The 18,227-nt window shown below is 45.7% G+C and overlaps 1 protein-coding gene across 5 annotated transcripts; it reads right to left on the reverse strand.

Moving 5' to 3' along the window:
- Nucleotides 1-1,352: 1,352 nt before the first annotated feature.
- Nucleotides 1,353-16,923, reverse strand: LOC102269514 (C-X-C chemokine receptor type 2). 5 transcript variants are annotated; one of them, XM_070380136.1, is made up of 3 exons: nt 16,851-16,923; nt 10,491-10,566; nt 1,355-4,045 (listed from the first exon to the last, which is right to left on the reverse strand). In XM_070380136.1, the coding sequence occupies exon 3, from the start codon at nt 3,939-3,941 to the stop codon at nt 3,066-3,068; it is 876 nt and encodes a 291-aa protein (XP_070236237.1). In that variant the 5' UTR covers nt 3,942-4,045; nt 10,491-10,566; nt 16,851-16,923; the 3' UTR covers nt 1,355-3,065. The 5 variants fall into 5 exon arrangements, with proteins under 5 accessions (XP_070236226.1, XP_070236222.1, XP_070236237.1 ...); XM_070380128.1 differs by having other exon boundaries at nt 1,355-4,154; XM_070380125.1 differs by lacking the exons at nt 10,491-10,566; nt 16,851-16,923 and adding an exon at nt 9,332-9,531 and having other exon boundaries at nt 1,353-4,154.
- Between the last annotated feature and the right edge of the window lie 1,304 nt (nt 16,924-18,227).

An 18,227-nucleotide genomic window follows, 5' to 3' on the forward strand; every position in this document is an offset into this window, starting at 1 on the left:
TGCTGGGCCCTGACTCAAACCTGGAAACATCAGAGAGAAGAAAGAAATCAGCAGTCCTTGGATTTGCCCTGTGCTAGTGATGGCTTGGCAGGTTGATTATTTATGCCAAGACAGTCTTTACTTGTGTGTGAGAGTGTGAGTAAGAGTCAGGGCTAAGTATTAACAGTTCACATAAGTCCAACTCAGCCTCCACCTCATTGCTTCTGGGATTATTTTATCCTCTTGTTTTCCTTGGAGAACCATGTTTCCTCCAGCCCTGGTTCCAGAAGGAAAGAGCAGAGTTCCTGGAACCAGGGTGGCCTCCTCCCACCAATAGTCATCACAGAGAGCTGTCCACTTAGTCCGCCTTGTCCAGTTAGGACACCACTGGTTCCTCCGGTAACTAGGGGCTTTGGTAAAAACACATTCCCCTGCCTTTTCCTCTTGCTGAATCAGAAGCTGTTCTGAAGCTCAGCCAGAACAGCTAAGTCATGCTTGATCCTGAGTTCAGCCCAGTACCTGGCAGAGTGAGCTTGGAACGGAGGGGTTATTGTTGGTGAATTGAGCCCGCTTGCTGACTGCAAAAGGAAAAGCATGTTCCTGAGTTAGGAGTGGTGGTCACCTGTCCCTTGAGCACTTCAGTTCTGAGGTTTGTTTCTGCCTTGCTGGAGAGGTCTTGTGCTATAGCCAAGGCTACTCTCTCCTCAGTTTAATGGTCAGAGAGTTGTTAACATGAAAGTGATCAGAAGCTGGTAAAAGTGTGGTTTAGTTCCCCTTGCTCCCTTACTGTCTTAGCAGGCTGCTTGGACCCAGAGGCCCTCCTGTCCAAGCCCTTTCAGAGTCAAGCCCTGTGAACAGGGGCTGTGTCAGTGTGAGGCTCAGTCTGTTTTGATTGTTGCTTTACCCAAAGCTCTGGAACAATAGGCTCTTAATACGGTTGAAGAAATGAGATCAATTGTTTGTTTTGTCTGGGTGACATAGTCATTTTCCCCGTTCTGCATGAGTGTGGCATTTTGTCAAACCTGAATGATGGGTGTGTGTGTGTGTGTGTGTGTTTTGGGTGGGAGAGAGAAGAGAGTGAAGGGGGACTCAAAGTGGGAGTCACTGGCTGACCTCAGGAGAGCCTTCTGACTTTTGGCTACACAATCCAGCTGATTTGGTGGACTTTCTAGGCAGTTCTAAGTCCTCCCACCCTTGACCCTCTTGACTACTGTTTCACCCAGGGAAACAAGATGCACAGGAAGATCCCAGGATATGTTTCCTTCTGTAATATGTGTTCAGCAGCAGGAGGCTTGGGCTGGGGAAGAAAGAGGAAATAGCAGCCGCCATCTTGATTTTAGACCTTCTCTCTATGTACTCCATAAACAGCAAAAGGATTTATTTATTATAAAGACCCTCATTGAGGACCTCTGCTCACCCTTGCCAGACCTCTCTGTAGCACTTGGGGTGCTTTTTGTTGCAAGTAATGTAATACCCAACTAAACGTAATTTACACAAAATAGACATTTAATTATCTCACTTAAGAAGTTATAAGTAGGTGGTTCCAGTGGATCAAGTTTGCCTTTTTAGAACGAGATTTTTTTGTTTGTTTTTGACTGTGGCAAAATACAGTAACACAAAATTTACCATTTTACCATTTTTAAAAAGTACAGCTTAGTGGCATTAGGTACATTCATGTTGTTGTTCAATTATCACCATTGTCCATCTCCAGAACTTTTACATCATTCCAAACTGAATCCTGGACCCATTAAAGAATAATTCCCCACATCCCCCTTTTCCCTAGCTTCTGGTGTCTATGAATGTCACTATTTTTGGTACTTCATATAACGGAAACATAATATTTGTGTCTGGCTTTGACACACAAAAGTTTTAAACTTCGATGCAGTCCAGTTAAACTATTTTTTCTTTGGTTAATTGTGCTTTTGGCATCATATCCAAGAAATCATTGCCAAATTCAATTACATGAAGCTTTCCCTCTATGGTTTCTTCAAAGAGTTTTATAGTTGTGGTTCTAAATTTAGGTCTTCGATCCATTTTGAGTCAATTTTTGTGTATGATGTAAGGCAAAGGTCATTTTCATTCTGTGCATGTGGATATCTAATTTTCCCAGCACAGTTTGTTGAAGGACTATCCTTTTCCCATTGCATAGTCTTGGTATCCTTGTTAAAATTCATTTGATTATTTATGGTGGGTTTACTTTGGACTCTTTATTCTCAGGTTCTTTTTATTGTTTGACCCCATCAGCCTAAGTGTGTTGGGTATATTTTTTGCATCATTGTTACAAAGTGGCTGCCTCAACAGAACTTATCCTACAACCATATTCAAAGTCAAGAACCAAGGATATGTTACTCTCTCTCAAATCAGGAACACTTTCCAGGTGTCTTCTGGCCCCAGCAGACTTCCTCTTAGATAATGATGCACTAAAACCAGTTTGTACCAGACGGTGAAAGTTGATTATTACATTTTCTAGACTTTTTGAACTCATTGCTAAATGCCATCACCCTCGAAACTGGCTATGGTGGGAGTGTTTATATACACCATGGCACACAGCAAATGCTACAAATCAAGACATTTTTTCCCCCAGGAGAGTGGTTTACCAGCACACTATTGCTTTTAAGTATTACAAATCAGAACAAGATGATACGGCCACTCCTATCTTAAGGGAATCTTGGAAAGTGAGTGTCTGTCATTTTCAGCCTCTCTCAAGGGAAGGGGACTTTGCCGACAGACAAGGAAAGGGAGAGTTAGGGAAGTAACCAATGGTGTTTTACATTAATGGTTCCCAATAGTGGGAACTTTTTGTAATCATTGTAAAGAATATCTTCAAAGGATGTCTGCCAGAAGATAGAGCACTGTGGGCTCATTGGTAGGATGCACCAAGCTCTATCAGTGGACATGGTGATTATAGCAAGAGGTGGGCCCAGGACAGGCTGTCTAGTCCATGTGATGGGGGCCTATTAGGGACATGGCCTCAGCAACTTCCTGTAACCACAATGCGGAGCTGCCTTGACATGGGACTGTGAACGGCCAGAGGACATGGGGCTTGGGATGATGCTGAGGGGAAGCGAGGAGCCCGGTGTGGAGTCTCAGAGGGTAGTAGACGTGTTCCCTGAAGAAGAGCCAACAAAGGAAGGCCTGCCATCCTTGGCCAAGAACTCCTTGCTGATCAGGCCATGGATGGCCATGATCTTGAGGAGTCCGTGGCGAAACTTCTGGCCAATGAAGACGTAGATGAGGGGGTTGAGGCAGCTGTGCAGGAAGCCCAGGATCTCGGTGGCATCCAGGGCCCGGCCAATGTCGTTGCGGCGCTGACAGGTCTCGGCAATCACATGGGCCCTCATGAGGGTGTCCACGATCAGGACCAGGTTGTAGGGCAGCCAGCAGAGCAGGAAGACGAGCACGACAGCAAAGATGACCCGCATGGCCCGGTGCTTCTGCCCCATTTGGGCTGAAAACAGCGTGCGCAGGGTGAATCCGTAGCAGAACAGCATGACCAGCAGGGGCAGGAGGAAGCCAAAGGTCTGGGGCAGGACCCTCATCACCATTCGCCATTTCGTTGTATTGGCACCCATGTCCTCATAGCAGACTGCACTGGAATAGGGTGGGTGGATGGCCCTGCGGAAGATGAAGACGGGCAGGGCCAGGATCACGGACAGGGCCCAGATGCCTAAACATATGAACTTGACCCAGTGCCGCTTCTGGGTCAGCGTGCGTGTGGCATGGACAATGGCCAGGTAGCGGTCCATGCTGATGCAGGCCAGCAGTAGAATACCGCTGTAGAAGTTCACTTCCTTCAGGAGTGAGACCACCTTGCACAGGGGTGTGCCGAAGACCCAACCCTTTGCCTTGGAGGCGGCCCAGATAGGCAAGGTCATGGCGAAGAGCAGGTCAGCCATGGCCAGGTTCAGCAGGTAGACATCAGTGACAGAGCGACCAATCCGGCTGTATAAGATGACCAGCATCACCAGGGAGTTTCCCAGGAGGCTTAGCAAGAAGACCAGGGCATAGATGACGACTACAGCATGCTTATTGATATCCAGAATTTCTGGCCGACATGGGGCAGAGTCTGTTAGAATAGAGGGCAGGTCAGTGTTGTAACTGTAATTGCCAAAATCTTCATCGCTGTAATTTTCCCAGTTAAATCCTTCTATATTTGAAGTAAATTTTGTTTCAGCCTAAAGAAGAGAGATCAGGGTTACTGCATAGTAAAACCTCCCCAGATTCTAGCCCAACAACTTGTACATCTCAGATGGAATTCTTTGTGTTAGCTTGTATATTATATGGAGATAACTTTCACTTCAAGGAGTCACTAAAGTTCTAAGGTTTTGGAGACACATTTAGAAAAAATGATTTCACAAAAAGCATCTAGTTTCTTTCAATGTCAGAGAGGTTCTTATCACTTTCCATGACATTGCCCAAACCATTGTTGAAACTTCCCCTTATAATCCCTAGAGAACATACTGTCTTGGATCCTTGGTGGTGAGCATTTGACCGCTGAAGCTAATTTTAATGTCAGAAACAGGAGGTACCACTCATTTTTCAACCTAGGGAATTAAGCAGGGAATCTAACTGGGTTAGATCCCTAGAAAAAGATCAAAGCTTGACTATAAAGCTAAGAGATGAATTCTTTTGTCCAACTTTCTGAACGTTATTTTGGAAGGACTGCTCTGGTTGTTGGTGCAAATGTAAATTGGTATAGCCACGATGGAGAACAGTATGGAGGTTCCTTAAAAAGATTCCTTAAAAAACTGGAAATAGAACTGCCTTATGACCCAGCAATCCCACTGCTGGGCATACACACTGAGGAAACCAGAAGGGAAAGAGACACGTGTACCCCAATGTTCATCACAGCACTGTTTATAATAGCCAGGACATGGAAGCAACCTAGATGTCCATCAGCAGATGAATGGATAAGAAAGCTGTGGTACATATATACAATGGAGTATTACTCAGCCATTAAAAAGAATACATTTGAATCAGTTCTAATGAGGCGGATGAAACTGGAGCCTATTATACAGAGTGAAGTAAGCCAAAAAGAAAAACACCAATACAGTATACTAACGCATATATATGGAATTTAGAAAGATGGTAACAATAACCCTGTGTATGAGACAGCAAAAGAGACACTGATGTATAGAACAGTCTTATGGACTCTGTTGCAGAGGGAGAGGGTGGGAAGATTTGGGAGAATGGCATTGAAACATGTATAATATCATGTATGAAACGAGTTGCCAGTCCAGGTTTGATGCACGATACTGGATGCTTGGGGCTGGTGCACTGGGACGACCCAGAGGGATGGTATGGGGAGGGAGGCGGGAGGAGGGTTTAGGATGGGGAACACATGTATACCTGTGGCGGATTCATTTTTATATTTGGCAAAACTAATACAATTTGTAAAGTTTAAAAAAAAAAAAAAAGATAAAAATGGAGCTACCGTGTGACCCTGCAGTCCCACTCCTGGGCATATATCTGGAGAAAAACATTATCTGAAAAGATACACGCACCACAGTGTTCATTGTGGGACTGTTTACAATAGCTAAGACATGGAAGCAACCTAAATGTCCACCCACAGAGGAATGGATAAAGAAGTTGTGATGTATATATATATACAATGGAATATTACCTAAAGCCATTAAAAAGAATGAAATAATGCCATTTGCAATAACATGAATGGACCTAGAGAGTGTCATACTGAGTGGAACAAGTCAGACAGAGAAGGAAAAATATCATATGATATCCCTTATATGTGGAAACAAAAATAAATGATACAAATGAACTTACTTACAAAACAGAAAGAGACTCACAGACTTAGAAAATGAACTTATGGTTGCTGGGGCTGGGGGTGGGGGAAAGGGGTAGTTAGGGACTTTCAGAAGGTCGTGTACACACTGCTATATTTAACATGGATAACCAACAAGGACCTACTGTATAGCATATGGAACTCTGCTCACTGAGGCAGCCTGGATGGGAGGGGAGTTTGGGGGAGAATGGATACACATATATGTGTGGCTGAGTTTCTTTTCTGTTCACCTGAAACTGTCACGACATTGTTAATCAGCTATTACCGCAATACAAAGTAAAAAGTTTAAAGTTTGGAAGAAAATAAAATGAAGTGTTCTGGAAAAACAATCTGAGTGATAGCAGCGTAGGGTTTCAGGATGCCCAAGCTAAAAGGAAGTTGTACCACCCAGAGTGTTTCTTTTGATGTGGGAGGCTCCTCTGGGAACACTTGTGTAGTTTGAAAAAGTATATTAAAAATCAGGAGCAGGTGGATGACTGATTTTCCCATATGGGTGGAAATGCAGCGGATTGTTTTGGGAGCTCTGAGCAGGCATATTCTGCCATGCAGGGGTGAGCAGAGAAAGGCAGTATGTTCCCAGCATAAGGAGGAAGGCCAGCAGGAAGCAGGGAAGGCAGGTGGAGACACATAATTCTTGTTTGCGTGGCTTTCCAATCCTGACAGAGATCCTTCCTGTGTTGCTCACGGGTGCCTTCTTCCAAACCTGACTCTCCAGCAACCCTCAACCCCACCACAGGTTATCCCTAGCTAACTTCTATGGGCTCTGCCCTTGTTATGGGGGTAGCAGAGAACCTGCTTTCGTGGGAAGCTGCAGCCACTCTGAAATATTATCCCAGTTTTCCAAAAGGAAATAAACTAAAGTGACCAGCTACTGAATTAGCTTCCTTTTGAACCACAAACTGTATCACTATCATGTCATTTCTTTATAACAAGATATGGCCATCCTGTGACCCTATGCCAGTCTGTAACTCACCTCAACATGGTACCCAGTGTTAAAGAGACGAATACAAAATAAGAAGGCTCAGGAACTACCTTATACTCACTGCTGCTGCTGCTGCTAAGTTGCTTCAGTTGTGTCCGACTCTGCGACCCCATAGACGGCAGCCCACCAGGCTCCCCCGTCCCTGGGATTCTCCAGGCAAGAACACTGGAGTGGGTTGCCATTTCCTTCTCCAATGCCGGAAAGTGAAAACTGAAAGTGAAGTTGCTCAGTCGTGTCTGACTTGTAGTGACCCCATGGACTGGAGCCTACCAGGCTCCTCCATATATGGGATTTTCCAGGCAAGAGTACTGGAGTATCATGATCATAATAATAAAGTAAAGACTATAATGATGGTGATGGGATGTGGAGAAGTTGAACCCTTTATATACTGCTGGTGGAAATATAAAATGGTACAGTTGCTTTGGAAAACAGCTGTTAAGAAAGCTAAAACATAGAGTTACCATATGATCCAGCAATTCCACTCCTAGTATACTCAAGAGAACTGAAAGCGTATATCCCCACAAAAACTTGTATGTGAATCTTCTCAGCAGCACGCAGCCAAAAAGCGGAAGTAATTCAAATGCCGATCAACTGATAAATGGATATGCAAATGGTGGTATACACATACAAGGAATATTAATCAATCATAAAAAGTAATGAAGAACTGATATAGGCTACAACATGGGTGAACCTTGAAAACATTATTCTAAGTGAAAACAGCCAGAGACAAAAGACTTCATGAGTTTATTCTCTTGACTGCATGGCCGCTGCCTAGCATCATGAGAGAAGTATCTTATTGTACGTTGCTTGCTTGGGAAAAGATCAAAATTCAAAATTCAGAGAACAGTTTCCAGCTAAGGCATATCACTTTTGCAGCATTGCAAAGATGAAAAATTGTTAGTTGAACCATTGTAAGTTGGGGACTGTCTGTATACAAAATCCCACTGAATTGTATACTGTAAATGGGTGACTTTTATCGCATGTGGATTATATCTCAATTACAACAGATGAATCAAAGGTGTGTAGAAAAGAATGTGTATGTGTGTGTAACAGAGTCACTTTGCTGAACAGCAGAGATTGGCACAACATTATAAATCAATTATACTTCAATAAAAAAGAAAAAAGGTGTATTGGGCTTCCCTGGTGGCTCAGTGATATAGGATCTGCCTGCCAATGCAGGAGTTGTGGGTTCAATCCCTGGGTTGGGAAGATCTTCTGGAGAAGGAAATGGCAACCCACTCCAGTGTTCTTGCCTGGGAAATCCCATGGACAGAGGAGTCTGGCGGGCTACAGTCCATGGGATTTCTAAAGGAGATCAGTCCTGGATGTTCACTGGAAGGACTGATGCTAAAGCTGAAACTCCAATACTTTGGCCACCTCATATGAAGAGTTGACTCATTGGAAAAGACTCTGATGCTGGGAGGGATTGGGGGCAGGAGGAGAAGGGGACGACAGAGGATGAGATGGCTGGATGGCATCACTGACTCAATGGACATGAGTTTGAGTGAACTCCAGGAGTTGGTGATGGACAGGGAGGCCTGGCATGCTGCAATTCATGGGGTCACAAAGAGTCGGACACGACTTAGCTAATAAACAACAACAACAACAACATAAGTGTAAAGGAAATAGAAATATTAAATCAGTAATATCATCCTCATCATCGTCAACACGAAAGTCCTAGGAAGTTCTCCTCTTTAGCAGAAGAAACTGTTATTGTCAATCATACATAGCAAAGAAGAAGGAAGAATGAGGTTACGAGGAACTAGAAGAACAAAGCCCCTTTCCTCTAGAGTGAAAGAATTCTTAACTTTCCCTTTTCTGAGATGGTATCTCTCTGCTAGTGATGGGGGCCAGATAAATTGCCTTCTCAGAACACAGAGATCACAAATAGAGCAGATTAAGTCAGTCCATGAACCTAAAAGATGTGATGATAAAGATGGGGCCCTGCCTGGCCAGGAGACAGGGACTGTAGTGAGGGAGGTGACTAGTACAGCTGGCTCAGCCAGTGTTGCTTGCAAAACCTGCGAGAAACCACTGACTCTGCCATCCCAAGGTCAAGGCCAAGTTTTCTCAGAAGCCCAGAGTAATGAAATCACAAGGTGGGTCACTTCTGGGAGCTGATGATCAGAGATGCTCTTCAGGGAACACATGACCTAAGAGAAGACCCACCTTTGAGAGTGGATACAGAGCACGATGGATGCAGAGAGCTTGTGCCCTTAGAGGGAAGAACCTAACATTTACAAGCATCAGCTGCGAAAAGGCAGAGGTGGGGCAGCCACAGAAACTGCCTCTCTCAGAAGCAGCAGCAACAGCCAAGCAAGTTGTCACAGCCCAGTCCTCATTCCGGATAATCCAGTGTTCAGCTGTGCAGGAGATGGGCTGGAGGTGTATGGGTGAGCTCCCATTACTAGACACGAAGGCTCAGTCTCAGGGACCAGGGCGCGACCACGCAAGTCAGGACAGAAGGTAGAGAACTCAGAAATGGGAACCAGGCCAGGGCAATGACCTCCGGCCACGGGAGGCTGGGGCAGGGGAATGTTTTGTTGTTGTTTGTTTCTTTTTTGGTTTACCCGTCTCTGGTGAGGATGTTTGACAGTTGAAGGGAGATGCATATTTGAGATCCGATTTGTGCCTCGCAGGTACATGGTCTTGCTCGGCAGTTACAAACAGACAGGCACAGCAAGGCTCAGAAACCAGCTTTTAGTCACAGAGCCTCTCAGTGCTACGGCCAGAATTTCAACTAGGTGTGAATGACTTCACATGCTATTTTTAGTCCACAGATCTGCTTCTTTAAAAAAAAAAAACAACAAATCACCACTCAACGATTCAAATACAGTTGTGGCCTTCTCTGGTGGTCCAGTGGTTAAGAACCCACCAGCCAATGCAGGGAACGCAGGTTCGATCCCTAGTCCAGGAAGATCCCACATGCCCTAGAGCAACTAAGTCCGTGCGCCACAACTCCTGAAGCCCGTGAGCCTACAGCCTATGTTCTGCGCTAAGAGCAGCCACCGCAGTGAAAAGCTCCTGCAACTAGAGAACAGCCCGGCTCGCTACAACCCAGTGCAGCTGAAAATGAAAACAAATAAGTGAATAAGACCCAGGATGAAAAAAACAACCCTCACAGGAAATAATAAACCAAATGTCCTTGAATTGACTGGCTCCCTGCTGGTAGCCACCCAATTATGTCCTTGGTAACCAAACAGGAAAGTCCCTCACTGAGTGGAATTGCCAGCCCCCTAATGACTCCATGAAAAGCATGATTCTAATTTATTTCACAAAAGTTTTATACTTAGAAGAGCCCAAATACTTAAGGCAATCTTTTTAACAGCAGCAACACAATAATAACGCAACAAAGTCCAGGTTGTTTGAATACAATTCCAGTATTCTTTCTCTCTAGAAATAGAATCCACACGTATTTGTGTTTAATATGGGGAAGGAGAGCCTCACTAGGATCTGGCTCAGACTCAATTCTAGCCAAGGCAGGGAGAGCTGGCTGGGAGCGGGAAGAAAAGAGGGTGGGCAGTGAGTTGCCCTAGGTGCTTGCTGGAGAGAGGGGTATGGAAGAGGAGCAGAGGCTCTCCCTTTGAGGACAGGGTGGTCTAAAGAGAGAATGGAAAGACTGAGAGGTGTGGGGATAGATGGAGGGGACAAATGGAGCCTGGGTGTCAAGGGGGACAGAGAACAGAGAAGTGTCTGGAAGGTGGGAAGGGTGGGTGTTTCAAGACTTACCATGATTCTGGGCTTGTCACCTGTGGGACACCTCCAGGAAAGGCAGATGTGTCTGACTGAAGAAAGGGCGGCGGTGCTGAGAACACAGTGAGGAAGTGAGTGGTGGATTATATTGCTCAATTCTGGGGTGGAGCCCCTGAGGGTGCGGGATGCTTTTGATAGTTTGAATAATTAATTCCCAGGTCAGCTCTTTAACAACTAGTTGTCCTTTTATGAACTGGCAGAGTTCATTTTGGGAAGGGGTTTCCTAGCCAATCTTTCCATTTCCCAGATGAAGAAACTGAGGCCCACCCAAAAGAAGTAGTTGGCCCGGCTTGGCACAGATTTCTCGTCTTTGCCTTGAGCTCAGCAGCCCCGGGCTCTTTCAGCTGCCCTGCCTGTTTCTCCCTGCATTCCAGTTGTGTCGGGCTTCCCGTGCTTACCCCCCAGCAGTTCTATGGCTCTTCAACATTTTTCCCATCTCAAAGGGAACAGCTCTTGAAGGCACCAGAAATGGAGCTTTAGCCTTTGGCACGTCTGGTGGTTTTCTTCCCTGGCCTCTCATCTCCACCCCACACACCCCCGGTGTTCTTAAATCCTCATAAATTCCTTCTCCACGCCACGCCCTTCTCAACTTCCACCCCCACATGGGTGCCCTGTTCACCTCTTCTTGTCTTTCTCCTCACTCCCCAGTCATCCTCTCTGACCATGCTCCTCTCTTAGGGCATTGATATTTTTTTATTGATTTGTCCACTTGGAACTGGGTCAGTAGTAGCTACTAATTTTGGAATCGAGACCATCTCATTTGGAAAGAAAGACATTTGGTAAGGGTTAAAATCCCATCCAAGTTCAAATACATTTTTGAAAACAGATGACACCAAGCATATGTTTTGTCACATTTGCTATTGATAACAACTGGAAGGATAAATTTGGGTGGAGCTGTGAACATGAATTCACCGCACCCTCCCAAGTCCTTACCCTTACAGTGATTGATTCCCCAGGCCCTCTGCTACTTGTTATCCTGGCCTCTTGCCCCAGGCATCCCAGGGCCCACAGGGTACTCAGAGCCTGTGGAAAACTCATCTTAGCTGCCTACCCCTAGGAAAGAACCTTTGAGTCCAACCGTTTAGCAAACGTTCTGTCACCTTTCTCTTTACTATGCTGAAGAACCCAGAGACTCCTGGTCAGGTGATGGTAAACCCAGAGACCCAGGACCTGTGGGGAGAGGCCCTGAGTGCAGCAGTGAAGAACACTGCTAACCTAGCTGCTCTGGACAAGCGACTTTTCCTTTCAGATTCTCAGTCTGCTCATCCGTAAAATGAGACTCATTTTAGACTCAATGGTAGACTCTGACTCACCAGGTTGTGCTGAGGATGAAAGGAGAGATTACCTATAAAACACTTAAGACATACATAAAGCACAGGGTTAGCATTTATTTATTTTATTTTTTTTATTTTTAGGGTTAGCATTTATTATTGGTATTATTATTACTGAAATAGTTGATCAGCTAAAAGCATGGGGTCTCTCCCACCATTGCCAAGCAAGAGAAAGCAGCATGTCTGCTTTCCGGGCTGACTTCCAGGTATATCTTAATTTGCTTTAACCAGAAATAACAGTCGTCACTTTAGCTCTAATGATGAGTGCCTGCTAGGGCCTAGCATCCAAGAAAAGTGCTTTTCAGAATCTGTATCATTTAATCTTCACAGGAGCTGCATGAGATATGCATTTTCTGAATGAGGAAACCGAGACTGTGAAGTTAGGCAACTTACCTAGAATGACGCAGATAAACTGAGTTTTAAGCAGTTCTTAAGACATTTTTTTTTAACCTGACCTCAAATCTGGCATTCTGTCCACCGCAATGAGGGGCTGGATCCCAGCCTTAGGTTTCTGAGCTCCTGTAAGTACTTCTCTGTCCCAGACAACTGGATATAGAAAGGAGAGTCCAGATCTGACATTTCCCAACCAGTCTACTTCTTTCTTTCTTTCTTCTTTTTGCCATAACGTGAGATTGTGGGATTTTAGTTTCCTGACCGGGAATTGAACCCAGGCCCTCGGCAATGAGAGCATGGAGTGCTAACCACTGAGCTGCCAGGGAGTTCCCAAGCAGCCTACTTCTCAATTTTCATTAGACTGATTTCATTTCCACTGAGCCCACCGCAGGCCTACAGATGGTGGGGTGAATACAGAACTGTTTTCCAGTCCTGGTTCTGCTGTTAAAGATCAGGGTGAGCTTGGACAAGTCATTTCTCTCTGGGCCTCCATGTGGTCCCCTGGAAAACGAGGTTAGTCACATATGGCTACTTAAAATTAAATTAATTAAAATAAATAAAAAATTTAGTTTTTCAAGTGTTCAGTGGCCACATGTGACTCAGTTCAGTTCAGTCACTCAGTCATGTCTGACTCTTTGGGACCCCATGAACCGCAGCATGCCAGGCCTCCCTGTCCATCACCAACTCCCAGAGTCCACCCAAACCCATGTCCATCGAGTCGGTGATGCCATCCAACCATCTCATCCTCTGTTGTCCCCTTCTCCTCCTGCCCTCAATCTTTCCCAGCATCAAGGTCTTTTCAAATGAGTTAGCTCTTCACATCAGGTGGCCAAAATATTGGAGTTTCAGCTTCAACATCAGTCCTTCCAATGAAGAACTGATCTCCTTTAGGATAGACTGGTTGGATCTCCTTGCAGTCCAAGGAACTCTCAAGAATCTTCTCCAACACCACAGTTCAAAAGCATCAATTCTTCGGTAATCAGCTTTCTTTATAGTTCAACTCTCACATCCATACATGACCACTGGAAAAACCATAGCCTTGACTAGATGGACCCTTGTTGACAAAGTGATGTCTCTGCTTTTGGCTATCATATTGGAGAGTGCAGATGTCCTGTAGGACATTTCTATTACTGTAGGAGGTTCATTTGTACTGAGCTGCCTTAGTGAAGACGTAAATATTTTGTTTCTGTAATTCATCACTTCGGTTCTCAGGGGACTCACAGGAAGAGAATGACGTTTCCAAGTTCCTTCTATCAGAATATGTCCCCAGCTGCCCGAAGGCCACACTGCTCACCCGCCTGATGTTGTCGCTACTGCTGCTGTTATTGGAGTAGCCACTGATGCCTCCACGGTGACCCAGGGCTTGGTAGCTGTCAGGGATGTTGGACCGGAGAAGGCAGCTTCTGTGTGGAACCTTCTGACCCAGGGCTGCCGAGGGGGAAGTTCAGGAGGCCCACCAGGGGAGGTGTCCCCACAGAGGAGCAACGAGATCTGCCCTGGGACTCTGACTAAAGGTCAAGGCTCTACCTGGCAATTCTGTAATAGCACTGGGACTTTTCACACCTTCCTGGCTAACGGTTTCTAGAGGAGTCTGAAGGTGGTGGTTTGCCTAGTCCATATCTGTCTCATTTTCAAAATATGCCTTCTTCTTTATAAGGGAGATGCAAGCAATCCCACCGCCCAGCTGACACATGTGCTGAATTTATGTGTACACTTTCTTCCTTCCTTCTAGGGGCAGGATGAGAAGTATCCTTTCTTCTCCTTTTGAATTCCTGCACCTGCTGGTGGGACCCACTGCCTCTCATAACCTCGAGGGTCTTGCCTCCTGGTCCCTCTGCCTCTCTTTCCTGGAACCACCTCTTTCCCTGAACTTGCATTTGTCTTTCTCTCCCTTCCTCTGTTCTAGGACTCCTTCAGCTACTTCTCCCCCTGGGAGAAGTATTTGCCTCCATTTCAAAGGCAAACTTCTTGAAAACACAGCGAGCAGTTGCTGTATCCACTTCACCAACTTCTTGTTCACTGCTTAACTCACTGCAACCAGCTTCCTTCCCACTGCGCTGCGGAAACAGCTTTTGCCAAGGTTCCCAATAACCTAGAGTTGCTAAACCCAGTAAACCCTTCTCTTAAATAAAGCTGTTTTAATATTATAAAATAAAATGGGCATACTGTAACGAATACAGGTGATGTAAGAGCATATAAAGTGAAATTGGATTCCTTTCCATCCCTCTGTTCACCTGTATCTTGTGTACAGGTGTATCATCTGTATCTTTCCAGACTTTTCCCCATGCATAGTTAAGAGTGTTAAACTAGTTATGTTGTTTTTCACTTTAACAATGTATCATGTTCCTATTTCACATCAGTCCATATACATCCATCTTATTCTTTTCAGTGATGACATCATGGTCCATGGCAAGGATATAAGATGATTTATTTGGTAATTAGCTTATAGATGAATGAAGCCCTCATGACATAGTGGTAAAAAATCTGCCTGTAATGCAGGAGACCCGGGTTTGACCCCTGGGTCAGGAAGATCTCCTGGAGAAGGAAATGGGAACCCACTCCAGGATTCTTTCCTGGAGAATTCCATGGGCAGAGGAGCCTGTCAGGGGTTGCAGAGTTGGACATGACTGAGCTACTAACACTTACAGGTGAATATTTAGGTTCTTATTATGAGCATCTTTGGATGTAGGTCTTTGGGAATTTGTATGCTTCCGTAACTTAAGTACAATTTTGCTGGGTCATAACTGTGCATGTTTAAATGTTGATAAATACTACTCATCGTTCTTCAAAAGACTGTTCCGGTGTGCTCTCCTATTATTATGTACTCTCCTATTACCTATTGCTGCTGCTGCTGCTGCTAAGTCGCTTCAGTCGTGACCCCAGAGACGGCAGCCTGCCAGGCTCCCCCGTCCCTGGGATTCTCCAGGCAAGAACACTGGAGTGGGTTGCCATTTCCTTCTCCTATATAAGGACCTGTTACCCTATCCACTCATACTGTCTCATAATTGTCAATTATGGTAAAATATTTTCTCCCAACCTGCTGTATGCTTTTAAACTTTATTTATGGTGAAATGGATACTATACATTATCTGATCTCTGCAACATTTCACCCCACTAACTCCATTCTTCTTTTATTTCTCTGAGAAACTCTTTTGGTCTTGTTTGTTGCTTTGTTTATTGGTTCATTCCTCAAATATGGATGTTCCCTGGAGTCTGCCTTGGCCCCTGTCTCCCCCTGCTCTCCCTAGACCAGCCCACCTGCCTCCTTGGCTTCAGCCCCTACCCAGTCTGGGGCAGTGTCTCCCACACCTATAGTTCCCAGCTTCTCTTCTAAGCTTCTCTCTAAGCTCAAATTCTTACATGCAACCACTTCCTGAAATCTACCCTGAGGTCCCACAGATGCTGCAAACTCAACATATAGAAAACTGGTCTCTGGAGAAGGAAATGGTAGCCCACTCCAGTATTCTTGCCTGAGAAATCTCATGGACAGAGGACCCTGGTGGGCTATGCAGTCCATGGCATCACAGAGTCAGACACAACTTAGCAACTGAACAACAACATACAACCAGGCACATTGTAATTTAGGGAAATAGTTTTTGATGGAAATATGGCATAAAATGGAGAGTGAAGTGACCCAGCAATATGGAATACAGGGTTTTGTAAGAAATTAACATTTGTGTATAGAATAATAGTTGCAAATATTCAAACAATAAACTCTGTGGCTAAAGGAAAAAAAAAACAACAACTGGTCTCATGAATTCCCTGACGTGGGTGCCCCTGCTCCTTAACGGGGGAACGGGCATGCCCCTTAGGCTCACCTTCCTCCTCCTCTCTACCAAGGCCATCTCTCTAACATCTTTCTGTATTATTTCCTCTTCAATATCGTCATTGACGAGTTAGGCCCCGCTTTACTCTCTCACCTAAGCTACTGGATTCATCGTGGGACGCCTCTGAATTTCAGAGCAAATCTGTCTGAGTTAGGATCCCAGCAATGTCAGTGGCTGTAGACCTTGGGCAAGTTATTGTGTCTTACTGGTCTCAGTTTCATCATCTGTAAAATGGGGATAATTAGAGCACTCACCACATAGGGTTGTCATGTGGATGAAATGAGTCTATATTTACAAAACAAAATGGTGCTTGGCACTGTTGGTTCCTGCTGCTGCTGCTACCACCATGACCAGATCACTATTTTCCTAAATGTTCTCTGCCTTAAGTCTTTCCCCTCTCAATCCATCTTCCACTCTCTATCAGAACCATGTGCCTCAAACGTGAGTTTGATTACCTTCTTTCCCTCTTACAGCCCTTCAAGGACCCCAGTTGCCCTCAGTCAGTGCCAAATTTCTGATTTGGGCGCTTGGTGCCCCTGCCTCTGATGCTTCTCCTGCCTTATTTCTAGCCATGCCCTTTGGAATACTTGACTCTGGCCACAGGGAACAACTCGCAGTTCCCCCACTACAGCTGCTCTGGTTCCTCTTGGGCTTTGGCACACATTTCCTTTTCCCTTTCCCCACCTTCTTGGGCCGGCCAACTCTCTCTCCTCTCCAGTTCAGCCCTGTCGTCACCTCCACGCACTGCCACCCCTCTCTGTGCTTCTCTGTATCCCCAGGCTTACCTCTATGATGGCATCAATTTCAGGGATTTATAATCATCAGTAGGACGGCTTCCTCCTCCACATTGCGAGGTTCTTGAAAGAAGGGATTATATATATATATATATATATATATATATATATGAAATTTTGTCTCCCCAAAGCTATCCCACACAGAGTTTGGCGCACTCTAGGTGCTTGATATCGTTTTGTTGAGCACTGAATAAACTGACAGAGTGAGAGAACTGATGTATGTTGGAGCATTTGAGTGATAATCTGATTTAAAGAAATAATTATGTCACCCAAATTTCCCGGGCACCCCCCAGCCTGTGAGCACAAATTAAGTCATGTCAACAGTGATAACCCAGATTGCACTGGCTCAGACCCGTGTGTTCATGCAGGGCTTATTCCCAATAGACTGCTCCCCAGAAATATGGGGGAATCTGTTGGAGGCATCCCCTAGGTGTGCCTCTGGTGCTTCTGGGCTAGACCTGTGCCCTGGGCTCTTTTCTGGTGGACTGGTGCCCTCGCAGTGCCATGCTCTGGGATGGACTATGGTGACCCTTGTGGAACCTTTGGCTGGAGGGTCCCCAGGGTCTAACAAGCTTCCCAGCATCTTTGTGGAGCTTCTGTGCTCTCTGTTGGACTTGGTGGGACTCTTTGGGGGGCAGTGTTGAGCTAGAGGCTGGTCTTCAACATTGCCCTTCCATCTCTCCCAAATAAGGGGAGACAGTCAAGCTCCTCCGTACCTGGCCCCTGATTTCCTCCTGAGTTCTCTTCCCAGAGCATCTTGCTTCCTCTTAGAGCATAGGCTTCTTCTGGGTTCCCTCCCCCCATCAGTTCATCAGGTAGGTCTGAGCTTCCCGCTGGAGGTCCTACTAGAATATGATGTCTTCTGCTGTAATAAGAACCGGCCCTAATAAATGTGTCTGAGTAAGTCTAGCCTCCAGGAAGGGACCACTGTCCTTTAGGGCAGGGATGATTCTATTGCCTTGTTTGCTCCCATAGCCCCAGCTCTGCCCCTCACTCCCTCTATTCTCTGCACCCCGACCCCGCCACCGCTCCCCACCCCCACCCCGCTTCAACCTCCCTGCTGCCTTTGTTAAGGAGAAGTTCTCACCAGCTCTCCAGGGCAGGAACTGCTGTTGCAAAATTCTTCCTCCCTGAGATGGTAATGGGATGCAATCTGGGCGGCCCTGACCCCAAGAGGCGGTCTGCAGGCTCTGGTCAGAGCCACAGAGTTGCCCAACCACTGCAGAGGCTTTGGCAGTCTGCTTGAGGCAGAGGGGCCAGGAGTAGCATGCCTCTTTGAGGCTGTGAAGTCTGCCCTATAGCCCAAGTAGGCAGCTAATCACCTAGCCACAGAATGGGGTCCACACCTCTTCTGAAACCGCATTCTCA

The sequence above is a fragment of the Bos mutus genome, chromosome 2 (genome assembly GCF_027580195.1).
Source record: "Bos mutus isolate GX-2022 chromosome 2, NWIPB_WYAK_1.1, whole genome shotgun sequence".
Classification (NCBI taxonomy): Eukaryota; Metazoa; Chordata; class Mammalia; order Artiodactyla; family Bovidae; genus Bos; species Bos mutus.